Source organism: Entelurus aequoreus, linkage group LG01 (assembly GCF_033978785.1).
Source record: "Entelurus aequoreus isolate RoL-2023_Sb linkage group LG01, RoL_Eaeq_v1.1, whole genome shotgun sequence".
NCBI classification, from domain to species: domain Eukaryota; kingdom Metazoa; phylum Chordata; class Actinopteri; order Syngnathiformes; family Syngnathidae; genus Entelurus; species Entelurus aequoreus.
In genome coordinates, this window is record NC_084731.1 from 66,683,123 (window position 1) to 66,695,731 (window position 12,609).

Consider the following 12,609-nt stretch of genomic DNA (forward strand, 5'->3'; position numbering starts at 1 on the left):
GTTTTCTTAGCGTTGAGTTGCAAAAAGTTAGCTGACATCCATTGTTTAATTTCATTAAGACACGCCTCCAGCTGACTACAATCCGGCGTGTTGGTCAGCTTTAGGGGCATGTAGAGTTGGGTGTCATCAGCATAACAGTGAAAGCTAACACCGTATTTGCGTATCAATCAATCAATCAATCAATGTTTACTTATATAGCCCTAAATCACAAGTGTCTCAAAGGGCTGCACAAGCCACAACGACATCCTCGGCTCAGATCCCACATCCGGGCAAGGAAAAACTCAACCCAATGGGACAATGAGAAACCTTGGAGAGGTGCAATGGACGTCGAGTGGATCTAGCATAATATTGTGAGAGTTCAGTCCATAGTGGATCTAACATAATAGTGTGAGAGTCCAGTCCATAGTGGATCTAACATAATAGTGTGAGAGTCCAGTCCGTAGTGGATCTAATATAAAAGTGAGAGTTCTGTCCATAGTGGATCTAACATAATAGTGAGAGTCCAGTCCATAGTGGATCTAACATAATAGTGTGAGAGACCAGTCCATAGTGGATCTAACATAATAGTGTGAGAGTCCAGTCCATAGTGAATCTAACATAATAGTGTGAGAGTCAAATCCGTAGTGGATCTAATATAATAGTGAGAGTCCTGTCCATAGTGGATCTAACATAATAGTGAGAGTCCAGTCCATAGTGGATCTAACATAATAGTGTGAGAGTCCAGTCCATAGTGGATCTAACATAATAGTGTGAGAGTGCAGTCCATAGTGGATCTAACATAATAGTGTGAGAGTCCAGTCCATAGTGCATCTAACATAATAGTGTGAGAGTCCAGTCCAGAGTGGATCTAACATAATATTGTGAGAGTCCAGTCCATAGTGGATCTAGTTAATAGTGTGAGAGGCCAGTCCATAGTAGATCTAACATAATAGTGAGAGTCCAGTCCATAGTGGGGCCAGCAGGAGACCATCCCGAGCGGAGACAGGTCAGGTTTTTCCACCATAATGTTGGCCATTATGGTGGGAAAAAAGTTTGAGAACCACTGTGCTACACTAAAGGTATCGTCACAATATAAGCACTTTGTAACTACAACAGCCTAAATATATATTATATTGATGAATTCATAAATAAATATATATTACATTGATGAATTCACAGCTTTCAGGCGGCTTTGATACAACACAGTCTAAGGAACAGTAGCATGACTCCATGTTTTATCTCTATTGTTGTTTTGTTGATCAAATGAAAACTTTTTTTTTTTACCAGAACCCAGTGCTTCTCCAGAAGTGTTTCAGTCGTGCTCCCGGTCTTCCGAGGTCAACATTAATGATAAAAGAAGCTTCAGAGTAGTTAGTGATAGAAACTAATAAAAGACAGAGAAGTAATGTTTCACTCATCGCTGGCGTGGAAGTTCTATGACGTAACTCTAGCTATATACCGAATAAAACGTACATGGTGAGCATTTAAACAGTGCTCACGCTCCATCTATAAGCTTTTAACAAAGTTTGTAAAGAAAAAATAATTTAAAAAAGTATGTAGGATTTAACATGATAAATGAGCCAGGCAAAACTCGTAACTCGGTCGGCTGAACGTGATGATGTCATCTAGCGGCAGCATATTGTCATGTCTGTGTGATCATGTTTTGTTTTAGTTATGTTCGGTTTTGTTTTTGAACTCTTTGTGCACTCTTGTTTTGTCACCATGACGACCGATTAGTTGCACCTGTTTTCACATTCGGACTGACACACCTGTTGTCAATCATGTCTGTATTATTTAAGCCCATTGCTTTCAGTTAGTCTGGCTGGTGACATCACACTTTATGATCACTCTTCTTCATGCCATGTTCACAGTTCCATGCCAAGTAAGTTTTTGTTTCTTGTTCATAGTTTGTTGCCTTTGTGCAAGTCTTTTGTTTTCATTAGCCAAGTTTTGTACCTCCGCTGTGAGCGCTTTTTGTTTGTTCCTTTTTTGATAGATTAATTAAAAAATGTACTTACATTCACGTCTTGCCCGCGTCAACTTTCCGTTGCATTCCGGGAAAACACAACAACCCATTGTCCACGTATTGACACATATAGATGCGGAAGAGTGCAGGGCCAAGAACCGAACCCTGGGGAACTCCACATGTTACCTTAACATAGTCCGATGTCACATTGTTATGGGAGACGTACTGCATCCTGTCAGTAAGATAAGAGTTAAACCAAGACAATGCTAAGTCTGACATACCAATACGTGTTTTGATACGCTCTAATAAAATATTATGATGGACGGTATGGAAAGCAGCGCTAAGATCAAGAAGCAGCAACATGGATGACATCCATCGTCAGCAATAGATCATTAGTCATTTTTGCCAGGGCTGTCTCCATAGAGTGATTTGTCCTGAAACCGGACTGAAAGGGTTCACAGAGATTGTTAGACGCTAAGTGTTCATTTAGCTGCTGTGCAACAATTTTTTTTTGAGGATTTTGGAAATAAAGGGAAGGTGTGACACCGGCCGGTAGTTTACCATGAGGTCAGGATCGAGGTTAGGTCTTTTGAGCAGAGGATGAATAACCGCTTTTTTTAATGCTAGGGGAACAGTGCCAGAGGAAAGTGATAAGTTTGTTATATTTAGCACTGATGGTCCTAATATTACAAACAGTTCCTTGATAAGTTTCTCAGGAAGTGGGTCAAGTAAACATGTTGTTCTATCCCATTTACACGCCGCAGGAGTTCCTCTAATGTTATTTCATCAAAAAGAGAGAGACTATTTTGGATGGCAATATCTGTCGTATATACAGTCGAATCTGTGTTAATAAAGCCCAGTTGTAGCTGGGATGCGTTGTCTTTAATCTCCTTTCTAGTGAGTTACATTTTCTTATTCAAGAAATTCATGAAGTCATCTGCCGAGTGGGTGAAGCTACTGGGAGGAGTCCCTTGCTGGGTTAGCGATAATACTGTACTGAACAAATATTTAGGATCGTTTTTGTTGAGGCAGATGAGATTTGAGTAGTATTTAGCTTTAGCTAAGGTAAGCATGTGTTTATAAATTATTAAACTATCACTCCATGCTTGATGGAAAACCTCAAGTTTAGTCGCGCGCCATTTGTTACTGGGAGGACATTCCAGAGTACTGGAGCCTGAATAGAAAATGCTCTATAGCCCGCTTACTTTTTTTGGGCTCTGTGAGGTCAAGATCGAGGTTAGGTCTTTTGAGCAACTGAACAACAAAGTGTGAATGTATTGAAATTGCTGCCTTTGTGCTTGTGTTGTTTTTGGCTGGTTAAACAAATGTAGTGCTGAGTTTGACCAGCAGAGGGCGATAAAGCTACACATTGGGTTTAATTGTGTTAAATCACGTGTGCAATGTTTGCTGTGTGTATTAACCCTAAACCTTCTGTTTTATGTATGCAACACACACAGTGGACATTGTTTGTGTGAAACACATAACGGACGTGATACTTTTGTAACGTTTATACGTTCAGTCTTACAAACCTAAGCAAAGGAAGACGTATGGAAAAATAAAACTGGGGGGGGGAATAATTCAAAGGAAGGAACTAAACTTCTGGAGCTTCTGTTTCTTCGTGCTGTTAACTATCTGTCCAGCTGCACATGCTAGAAAGGAGCAGCTAGGACAGAATAATGAATATATTGAGAGTGAAAGCTGACGTTGTAAGTAGTCCACATTTTGATGTCGAACCCCTGAGATCTTGTGCCATGTATGTTTGTGTGTGATACACACCACACCAACAGACTTTTGTACCAATACTTATCCTCTGTTGTCAGACGGATCTTCTCAACGAGTGCTCCTTTCTGCCTCCTTCTCTCCTCCGAACAGGCCTCAAAATGGCTCCATGATCCTCTACAACCGCAAGAAGGTGAAGTACAGGAAGGATGGATACTGCTGGAAGAAGAGGAAAGACGGGAAGACCACCCGAGAGGACCACATGAAGCTGAAAGTCCAGGGTGTGGAGGTGAGAGAGGAGGACCAAACAAGCCTCTGATCTGTTTTTGTGCTGAGTTTGCCTTCGCCGCCGATCCAATCCATAATGTTGGTCACACCCTCGCTCCTGACCTGACCACGTGCAGGTCAGGCCTGCTCACAAACACACGCTGTAACTACAGTGTATGTGTGTGTGTGTGTGTGTGTGTGTGTGTGTGTGTATGTATGTGTGTGTGTGTGTGTGTGTGTGTGTGTGTGTGTGTGTGTGTGTGTGTGTGTGTGTGTGTGTGTGTGTGTGTGTGTGTGTGTGTTCTTGTATTTCTAGCCTTCTTGAGACAGGAAGAAGGAATAGTATCTTCCATATAAGGAGGTGTGAACAAGTGATGACATAAATCATGGTCCCAATAACATTGCATCTAATAGACAATGTCTCATTTGCACCCCTGCTGGTCAAAATGAGGGTGGTCCCAAAAAGTGCACCCCCCTCTGGTCAACATATGAAATAACAAGTGTGTGTAAGAAATTGAAAGCCCCATTTGGCCAAAATGAAAAAAAAATAATAATATGTATATAGAGACATACTGTAATAACTTGAAGTAAATAAAAAAAACAACAACAAAAAAATTAACTAAAAACTGAAAAAATTGAAATGCTCCCCCTTCGGTCAAAAGACATACTGTAATAACTTGAAGTAAATAATGAAGATTAAAAACCAATTACAAACAAAAATTAACTAAAAGCAGTCTTTTTCTCACAATGTGTGGACTTCTTTCTTACAAAATTGGGAAAAATTTCTCATATTCTTTCTGTTTCTGTAATATTGCAATATTTTCTCGTAAAATTATTACTTTTTTATATAAAATTATTAATTTTAAATGCAAAATAGTGACATTTGTCGTCAGAAATTCTGACTTATCACAAAATTGCCAATTTTTTGGTTAAAATAGTGAAATGTTTTGAGTAAAATGATGACTTTTGTCATAATTTTGCCAAATAAAATTCTGATCATTATTATAATATTGCCAAAATGTTTAAAGTTTTCTTATAAAATGGTGACTTTTGTCAAGTAAAATTACGACTCTTTTCATAAAATTGCCAATATTTTAAGCTTTTCTTGTAAAATAGCGTCTTTTATCATAATACTGCACAAATATTTGTCATGTCTGTGTTAATCATGTTTTTGTTTTGCTTGGGTTTTGGGCTCTTTTTTTAGTTCCTGGTTGCACTTCCTTGTTTGGTTTGGTTTCCATGGTCACCCATTAGTTTTCACCTGTCTTGTCACGCACCTGTCTCACGTTTTCACTGATCACGTCACTATTTAAATCTGTCTGTTTCTGTTGTTCGGCCTGGCGTCCTTGCACTTTTTCATCACCCTGATTCATGTCATGTTCACAGTTCTTTACCAAGTAAGTTTTTGTTTATTATTGCCACAGTTTGTGTTTTTGTTTTATTGTTCATAGTTTTTGCCATTGTGCAAGTTTTGTTTTCATAGTCAAGTTGTTACCTCCGCTGTGAGCGCCTTTTGTTTGCTTCCTTTTTTTTGTAGTTTATTAGTGTCAAAATAAATCATGTATTTAAATTCACGCCCTGCCCGCGCCAATTTTCCTTTGCCTTCCGGAGAAGCAAAACCCAAGAACCCAGTCGTGACAATATTCAGTTTTTCTTCTGGAATTGTGACCTTTTTCTTGTGAAATTCCAACTCATTTTTCACAACAAGCTTTTTATATTTGCATATTATGTATATATTATTAATGTTGTAAATACACATCTTTATATATCTAGAAAGGGTGGCCCTAAAGAGGGAGGCATTTTTCTCTGGTCTCAAGAAGGTAACAAATACAAGAATGTGTGTGTGTGTGTGTGTGTGTGTGTGTGTGTGTGTGTGTGTGTGTGTGTGTGTGTGTGTGTGTGTGTGTGTGTGTGTGTGTGTGTGCGCGTGTGTGTGTGTGTGATGGTGCTGTCCCTCCCCCGCCCTGCCTGGGCCTGTCCCCGTCTCCCCCTCCATCTCTCTCGCCCCTCTCTCTCCTTCTGAAGGATAAGAGTGTGTTTGGCCTGCAGCCAGGAATGATGTCAATGCCTTCTTCAGCAGAACGGAGAAGGGGTATCGATCCAGTCTCAAGGCAGTGTGTGTGTGTGTGTGTGTGTGTGTGTGTGTGTGTGTGTGTGTGTGTGTGTGTGTGTGTGTGTGTGTGTGTGTGTGTGTGTGTGTGTGTGTGTGTGTGTGTGTGTGTGTGTGTGTGTGTGCGCCAGCTCAAAAAATGGATTATTCAGCAGGAATACACGGAGAGGTGAGAGGAGTGTGGAAGGAAAACAGACAGAGGGGGATTGGAAGGTTCTGTAGATCAGGGGTGTCCAAACCACGGCCCGCGGGCCAAGTTCAGCCCGGCCGGCGTCTTCAGTTTGACGTCATGAGTTGAAGGAATTTGGCCTGGGGGAGCCAACAGTGTTATTTTGTATATCTGTAAATGTGCTGCTATCGTGTGGACAATGTGACTAAATCAGGTCAATGACCATACATTTTACTCGCAGCACAGCATTTACCTATATGACCAAATCCCAACAACTTTTCCCACTCATGGTGCAAATAAACCGACACAAAACATCAACACACATGGTCACACGTAACACAACCTGCTCACTCAACTTTGTGGATATTATAAAAAACGTCCAAACTGACACAGTCCAAACAAACTTCCCTAGTCATGGTGCAAAAAAAATGCAACTTACATAAAGGTCAACACACATGGTCACACATAACGCGACCTGCTCACTGAACTTTGTGGATATTATAAAAAACGTCCAAACTGATACAGTCCAAACAATCTACCCTAGTCATTGTGCAAAAAAAATGCAACTAACATAAAGGTCAACACACACCGGGCGGTATAGCTCGGTTGGTAGAGCGGCCGTGCCAGCAACTTGAGGGTTGCAGGTTCGATCCCCGCTTCCGCCATCCTAGTCACTGCCGTTGTGTCCTTGGGCAAGACACTTTACCCACCTGCTCCCAGTGCCACCCACACTGGTTTGAATGTAACTTAGATATTGGGTTTCACTATGTAAAGCGCTTTGAGTCACTTGAGAAAAAGCGCTATATAAATGTAATTCACTTCACTTCACTTCACATGGTCACATATAACACGACCTGCTCACTGAACTTTGTGGATATTATAAAAAAAATGTCCAACCACTATACATATTTCAAAATTACTCCCATTTATAGCCACTGCAATGCATGATGGGGAAAAAATGCAAAACACTCTCTCCACATGTATCCATGTTTGGTACATTTTAGCCGCTTGATATTTCTGATTGATTACGCAACTTTTAAAAAGGTTGTGATGGAAGTAAACAAGGTAGGAGTCAAACTTTATTAATTATATATTAATTATATTATTATAAAATATATATTTATGTATGTAATATACATAAATAGGTACATATAGGTATGTATATAATGTGTAGTTTGACCTGCGAAATGTCATGAGTTTGATAAAGAAACTGTTTCCAATTTAATTTGAAATACCTGACCTACTCAGTGACCTAGTGGTTAGAGTGTCCGCCCTGAGATCGGTAGGTTGTGAGTTCAAACCCCGGCCGAGTCATACCAAAGACTATAAAAATGGGACTGCTTGGCACTCAGCATCCAGGGTTGGAATTGGGGGTTAAATCACCAAAAATTATTCCCGGGCACGGCACCGCTGCTGCCCGCTGCTGCCCACTGCTCCCCTCACCTCCCCGGGGGTGAACAAGGGGATGGGTCAAATGCAGAGGACACATTTCATCACACCTAGTGTGTGTGTGACAATCATTGGTACTTTAACTTTAACTTTAACTTCAGATTGCCGCCATCAAAGTAAATCAGGTCAGTGATTTGAAGTCAACAAAACACAGCATTTACCTATACGACCCAATCCAAACAACTGTTTGTCGCCAAAAAAATATGCAACCGACACAAAAAGTCAACACACATGGTCACACATAACACAACCTGCTGACTCAACTTTGTGGGTTTTGTAAAACATGTCAAGCAATGTAAAAAAAACATTCTAAATTATACCAATTTAAATCCATTACGGTCAGCAATGCAAAACACTCTCCACGCAATGTTTTGTACATTTTAGCTGCTTGATATTCATGATGGATTACACAACTTTAAGAAGGTCGTCACGGAAATAAACAAAGTCCAACTTTTACATACTCTTAATATCTAATTAAAATAATGAATATTAATATATTCATCATATTAATATTATATATATATATATATATATATATATATATATATATATATATATATATATATATATATATATATATATATACACTACCGTTCAAAAGTTTGGGGTCACCCAAACAATTTTGTGGAATAGCCTTCATTTCTAAGAACAAGAATAGACTGTCGAGTTTTAGATGAAAGTTCTCTTTTTCTGGCCATTTTGAGCGTTTAATTGACCCCACAAATGTGATGCTCCAGAAACTCAATCTGCTGAAAGGAAGGTCAGTTTTGTAGCTTCTGTAACGAGCTAAACTGTTTGCAGATGTGTGAACATGATTGCACAAGGGTTTTCTAATCATCAATTAGCCTTCTGAGCCAATGAGCAAACACCATTAGAACACTGGAGTGATAGTTGCTGGAAATGGGCCTCTATACACCTATGTAGATATTGCACCAAAAACCAGACATTTGCAGCTAGAATAGTCATTTACCACATTAGCAATGTACAGAGTGTATTTCTTTAAAGTTAAGACTAGTTTAAAGTTATCTTCATTGAAAAGTACAGTGCTTTTCCTTCAAAAATAAGGACATTTCAATGTGACCCCAAACTTTTGAACGGTAGTGTATATATACATGAATATGTACATGTCCATATGTGTAGGCTATATATATATATATATATATATATATATATATATATATATATATATATATATATATATATATATATATATATATATATATATATACAGGTATATATATATTATATATCCATATGTGTAGGCTATATATACAGTATATATATATATATATATATATATATATATATATATATATATATATATATATATATATATATATATATACAGTGGGGCAAAAAAGTATTTAGTCAGCCACCCATTGACAATCAATGGGTGGCTGACTAAATACTTTTTTGCCCCACTGTATATATAAATATACATTTACATTGTTACTTTATGTGCAGTCGACTTTGGACCCCCGGCCCAATGTTTTCAGCCCATTGTGGCCCCATGTGAAAAAAGTTTGGAGACCCCTGACATAGATGCAGAGCAGACGTAGGCAAAGGGAATTATTGAGATCAAGTATTCCCATCTGCACCTCCATTATTTACAACAGCACACTCGCACTGACAACCATCTGACACACATTTTTCTGCTGCCCTGCAAGCACACACACACACACACACACGCACGCACACACACACGCACACACACACACACACACACACACACACATACACATGTACACACACACATACACTCACACACATCCCAAGGCAAGTGTTTCTCTCCCTAGTAGTTGCTCTGTAATTGTTTGTGTCACCTCTTCCCGGGACCCCCGGAGCAAGTGTGCGTGGTGTGGTGCAGGGGGGCAGGAGGGCAGGAGGCATGGCGGTGGCAGGAAAGAGAGAAAGAGAGGAGCCTCCTCACGTCAGATGGAAATGTATGGAAATGCACTCTGCCTGTGGCCAAACACGCTGTAGATAGCTGCAAGCTCCTTGTGAGGAGAGGATGGCAAGGAGGCGTGTGATGGTGTGACTGTACGTGGGATGACCTTGATGACATGTGTCATGACCTTGATGACATGTATCATGTTGCTATTATGTGTGTTGACTGTACATGTGATGACCTTGATGAGATGTGTCATGTTGCTATTATGTGTGTTGACTGTACGTGTGATGACCTTGATGACATGTGTCATGTTGCTATTATGTGTGTTGACTGTACATGTGATGACCTTGGTGACATGTGTCATGTTGCTATTATGTGTGTTGACGGTACATGTGATTTTGTGACAGTATGTGGGATGACCTTGATGACATGTGTCATGACCTTGATGACATGTATCATGTTGCTATTATGTGTGTTGACTGTACATGTGATGACTTTGATGAGATGTGTCATGTTGCTATTATGTGTGTGGACTGAACGTGGGATGACCTTGATGACATGTGTCATGTTGCTATTTTGTGTGTTGACTGTACATGTGATGACCTTGATGACATGTGTCATGTTGCTATTATGTGTGTTGACTGTACATGTGATGACCTTGATGACATGTGTGATGACCTTGATGACATGTGTCATGTTGCTATTATGTGTGTTGACTGTACATGTGATGACCTTGATGACATGTGTGATGACCTTGATGACATGTGTCATGTTGCTATTATGTGTGTTGACTGTACATGTGATGACCTTGATGACATGTGTCATGTTGCTATTATGTGTGTTGACTGTACATGTGATGACCTTGATGACATGTGTGATGACCTTGATGACATGTGTCATGTTGCTATTATGTGTGTTGACTGTGCGTGTGATGACCTTGATGACATGTGTCATGTTGCTATTTTGTGTGTTGACTGTACGTGTGATAATCTTGATGACATTTGTCATGTTGCTATTATTTGTGTTGACTCTACGTGTGATGTTTTGACTGTACGTGTGATGACATGTGTCATGTTGCTATTATGTGTGTTGACTGTGCGTGTGATGACCTTGATGACATGTGTCATGTTGCTATTATGTGTGTTGACTGTACGAGTGATGTTGTGACTGTACGTGTGATGACCTTGATGACATGTGTCATGTTGCTATTATGTGTGTTGACTGTACGAGTGATGTTGTGACTGTACGTGTGATGACCTTGATGACATGTGTCATGTTGCTATTATGTGTGTTGACTGTACGTGTGATGACCTTGATGACATGTCATGTTGCTATTATGTGTGTTGACTGTACGAGTGATGTTGTGACTGTACGTGTGATGACCTTGATGACATGTGTCATGTTGCTATTATGTGTGTTGACTGTACGTGTGATGACCTTGATGACATGTGTCATGTTGCTATTATGTGTGTTGACTGTACGAGTGATGTTGTGACTGTACGTGTGATGACCTTGATTACATGTGTCATGTTGCTATTATGTGTGTTGACTGTACGTGTGATGACCTTGATGCCATGTGTCATGTTGCTATTATGTGTTTTGACTGTATGTGTGATGTTGTGACTGTACGTGTGATGACCTTGATGACGTGTGATGACCTTGATGACATGTGTCATGTTTTTATTATGTGTGTTGACTGTGCGTGTGATGACCTTGATGACATGTGTAATGTTGCTATTATGTGTGTTGACTGTAAGTGTGATGACCTTGATGACATGTGTCATGTTGCTATTATGTGTGTTGACTGTACGTGTGATGTTGTGACTGTACGTGTGATGATGTTGATGACATGTGTGATGACTTTGATGACATGTGTCATGTTGCTATTATGTATGTTGACTGTATGTGTGATGACCTTGATGACATGTGTCATGTTGCTATTATGTATGTTGACTGTACGTGTGATGACCTTGATGACATCTTTCATGTTGCTATTATGTGTGTTGGCTGTACGTGTGATGACCTTGATGACATGTGTCATGACCTTGATGACGTGTCATGTTGCTATTATGTGTGTTGACTGTACGTGTGGTGTTGTGACTGTACGTGTGATGACCTTGATGACATTTGTGATTACCTTGATGACATGTGCCATGTTGCTATTTTATACTGTATGTGTTGACTGTGCGTGTGATGACCTTGATGACATGTGTCACGTTCCTATTATGCGTGTTGATAGTATGTGTGATGACCTTGTAGACATGTGTGATGACCTTGATGAGATGTGTGATGTTGCTATTATATACTGTATGTGTTGACTTTGCGTGTGATGACCTTGATGACATGTCTGATGACCTTGATGAGATGTGTCATGTTGCTATTATATACTATATGTGTTGACTGTTTGTGGGATGACCTTGATGACAAGTGTCATGACCTTGATGACATGTGTCATGCTGCTTTTGTGTGTTGACTGTACATGTGATGACCTTGATGACATGTGTCATGTTGCTATTATGTGTGTTGACTGTACATGTGATGACCTTGATGACATGTGTGATGACCTTGATGACATGTGTCATGTTGCTATTATGTGTGTTGACTGTGCGTGTGATGACCTTGATGACATGTGTCATGTTGCTATATTGTGTGTTGACTGTACGTGTGATAATCTTGATGACATTTGTCATGTTGCTATTATGTGTGTTGACTGTACGTGTGATGACCTTGATTACATGTGTCATGTTGCTATTATGTGTGTTGACTGAACGTGTGATGACCTTGATGACATGTGTCATGTTGCTATTATGTGTTTTGACTGTATGTGTGATGTTGTGACTGTACGTGTGATGACCTTGATGACGTGTGATGACCTTGATGACATGTGTCATGTTTTTATTATGTGTGTTGACTGTGCGTGTGATGACCTTGATGACATGTGTAATGTTGCTATTATGTGTGTTGACTGTAAGTGTGATGACCTTGATGACATGTGTCGTGTTGCCATTATGTGTGTTGACTGTACGTGTGATGTTGTGACTGTACGTGTGATGATGTTG

General features: G+C 39.7%; 1 protein-coding gene across 3 annotated transcripts in view; it reads left to right on the plus strand.

Moving 5' to 3' along the window:
• Positions 1 to 12,609, plus strand: part of LOC133655944 (calmodulin-binding transcription activator 1-like) — a 257,478-nt gene that overhangs the window by 137,957 nt on the left and 106,912 nt on the right. For all 3 annotated transcript variants that reach the window (XM_062056608.1, XM_062056624.1, XM_062056615.1), the window contains exon 5: positions 3,818 to 3,953. In XM_062056608.1, coding sequence (XP_061912592.1) covers positions 3,818 to 3,953 — 136 coding nt within the window. The remainder of the gene's footprint in view (positions 1 to 3,817; positions 3,954 to 12,609) is intronic.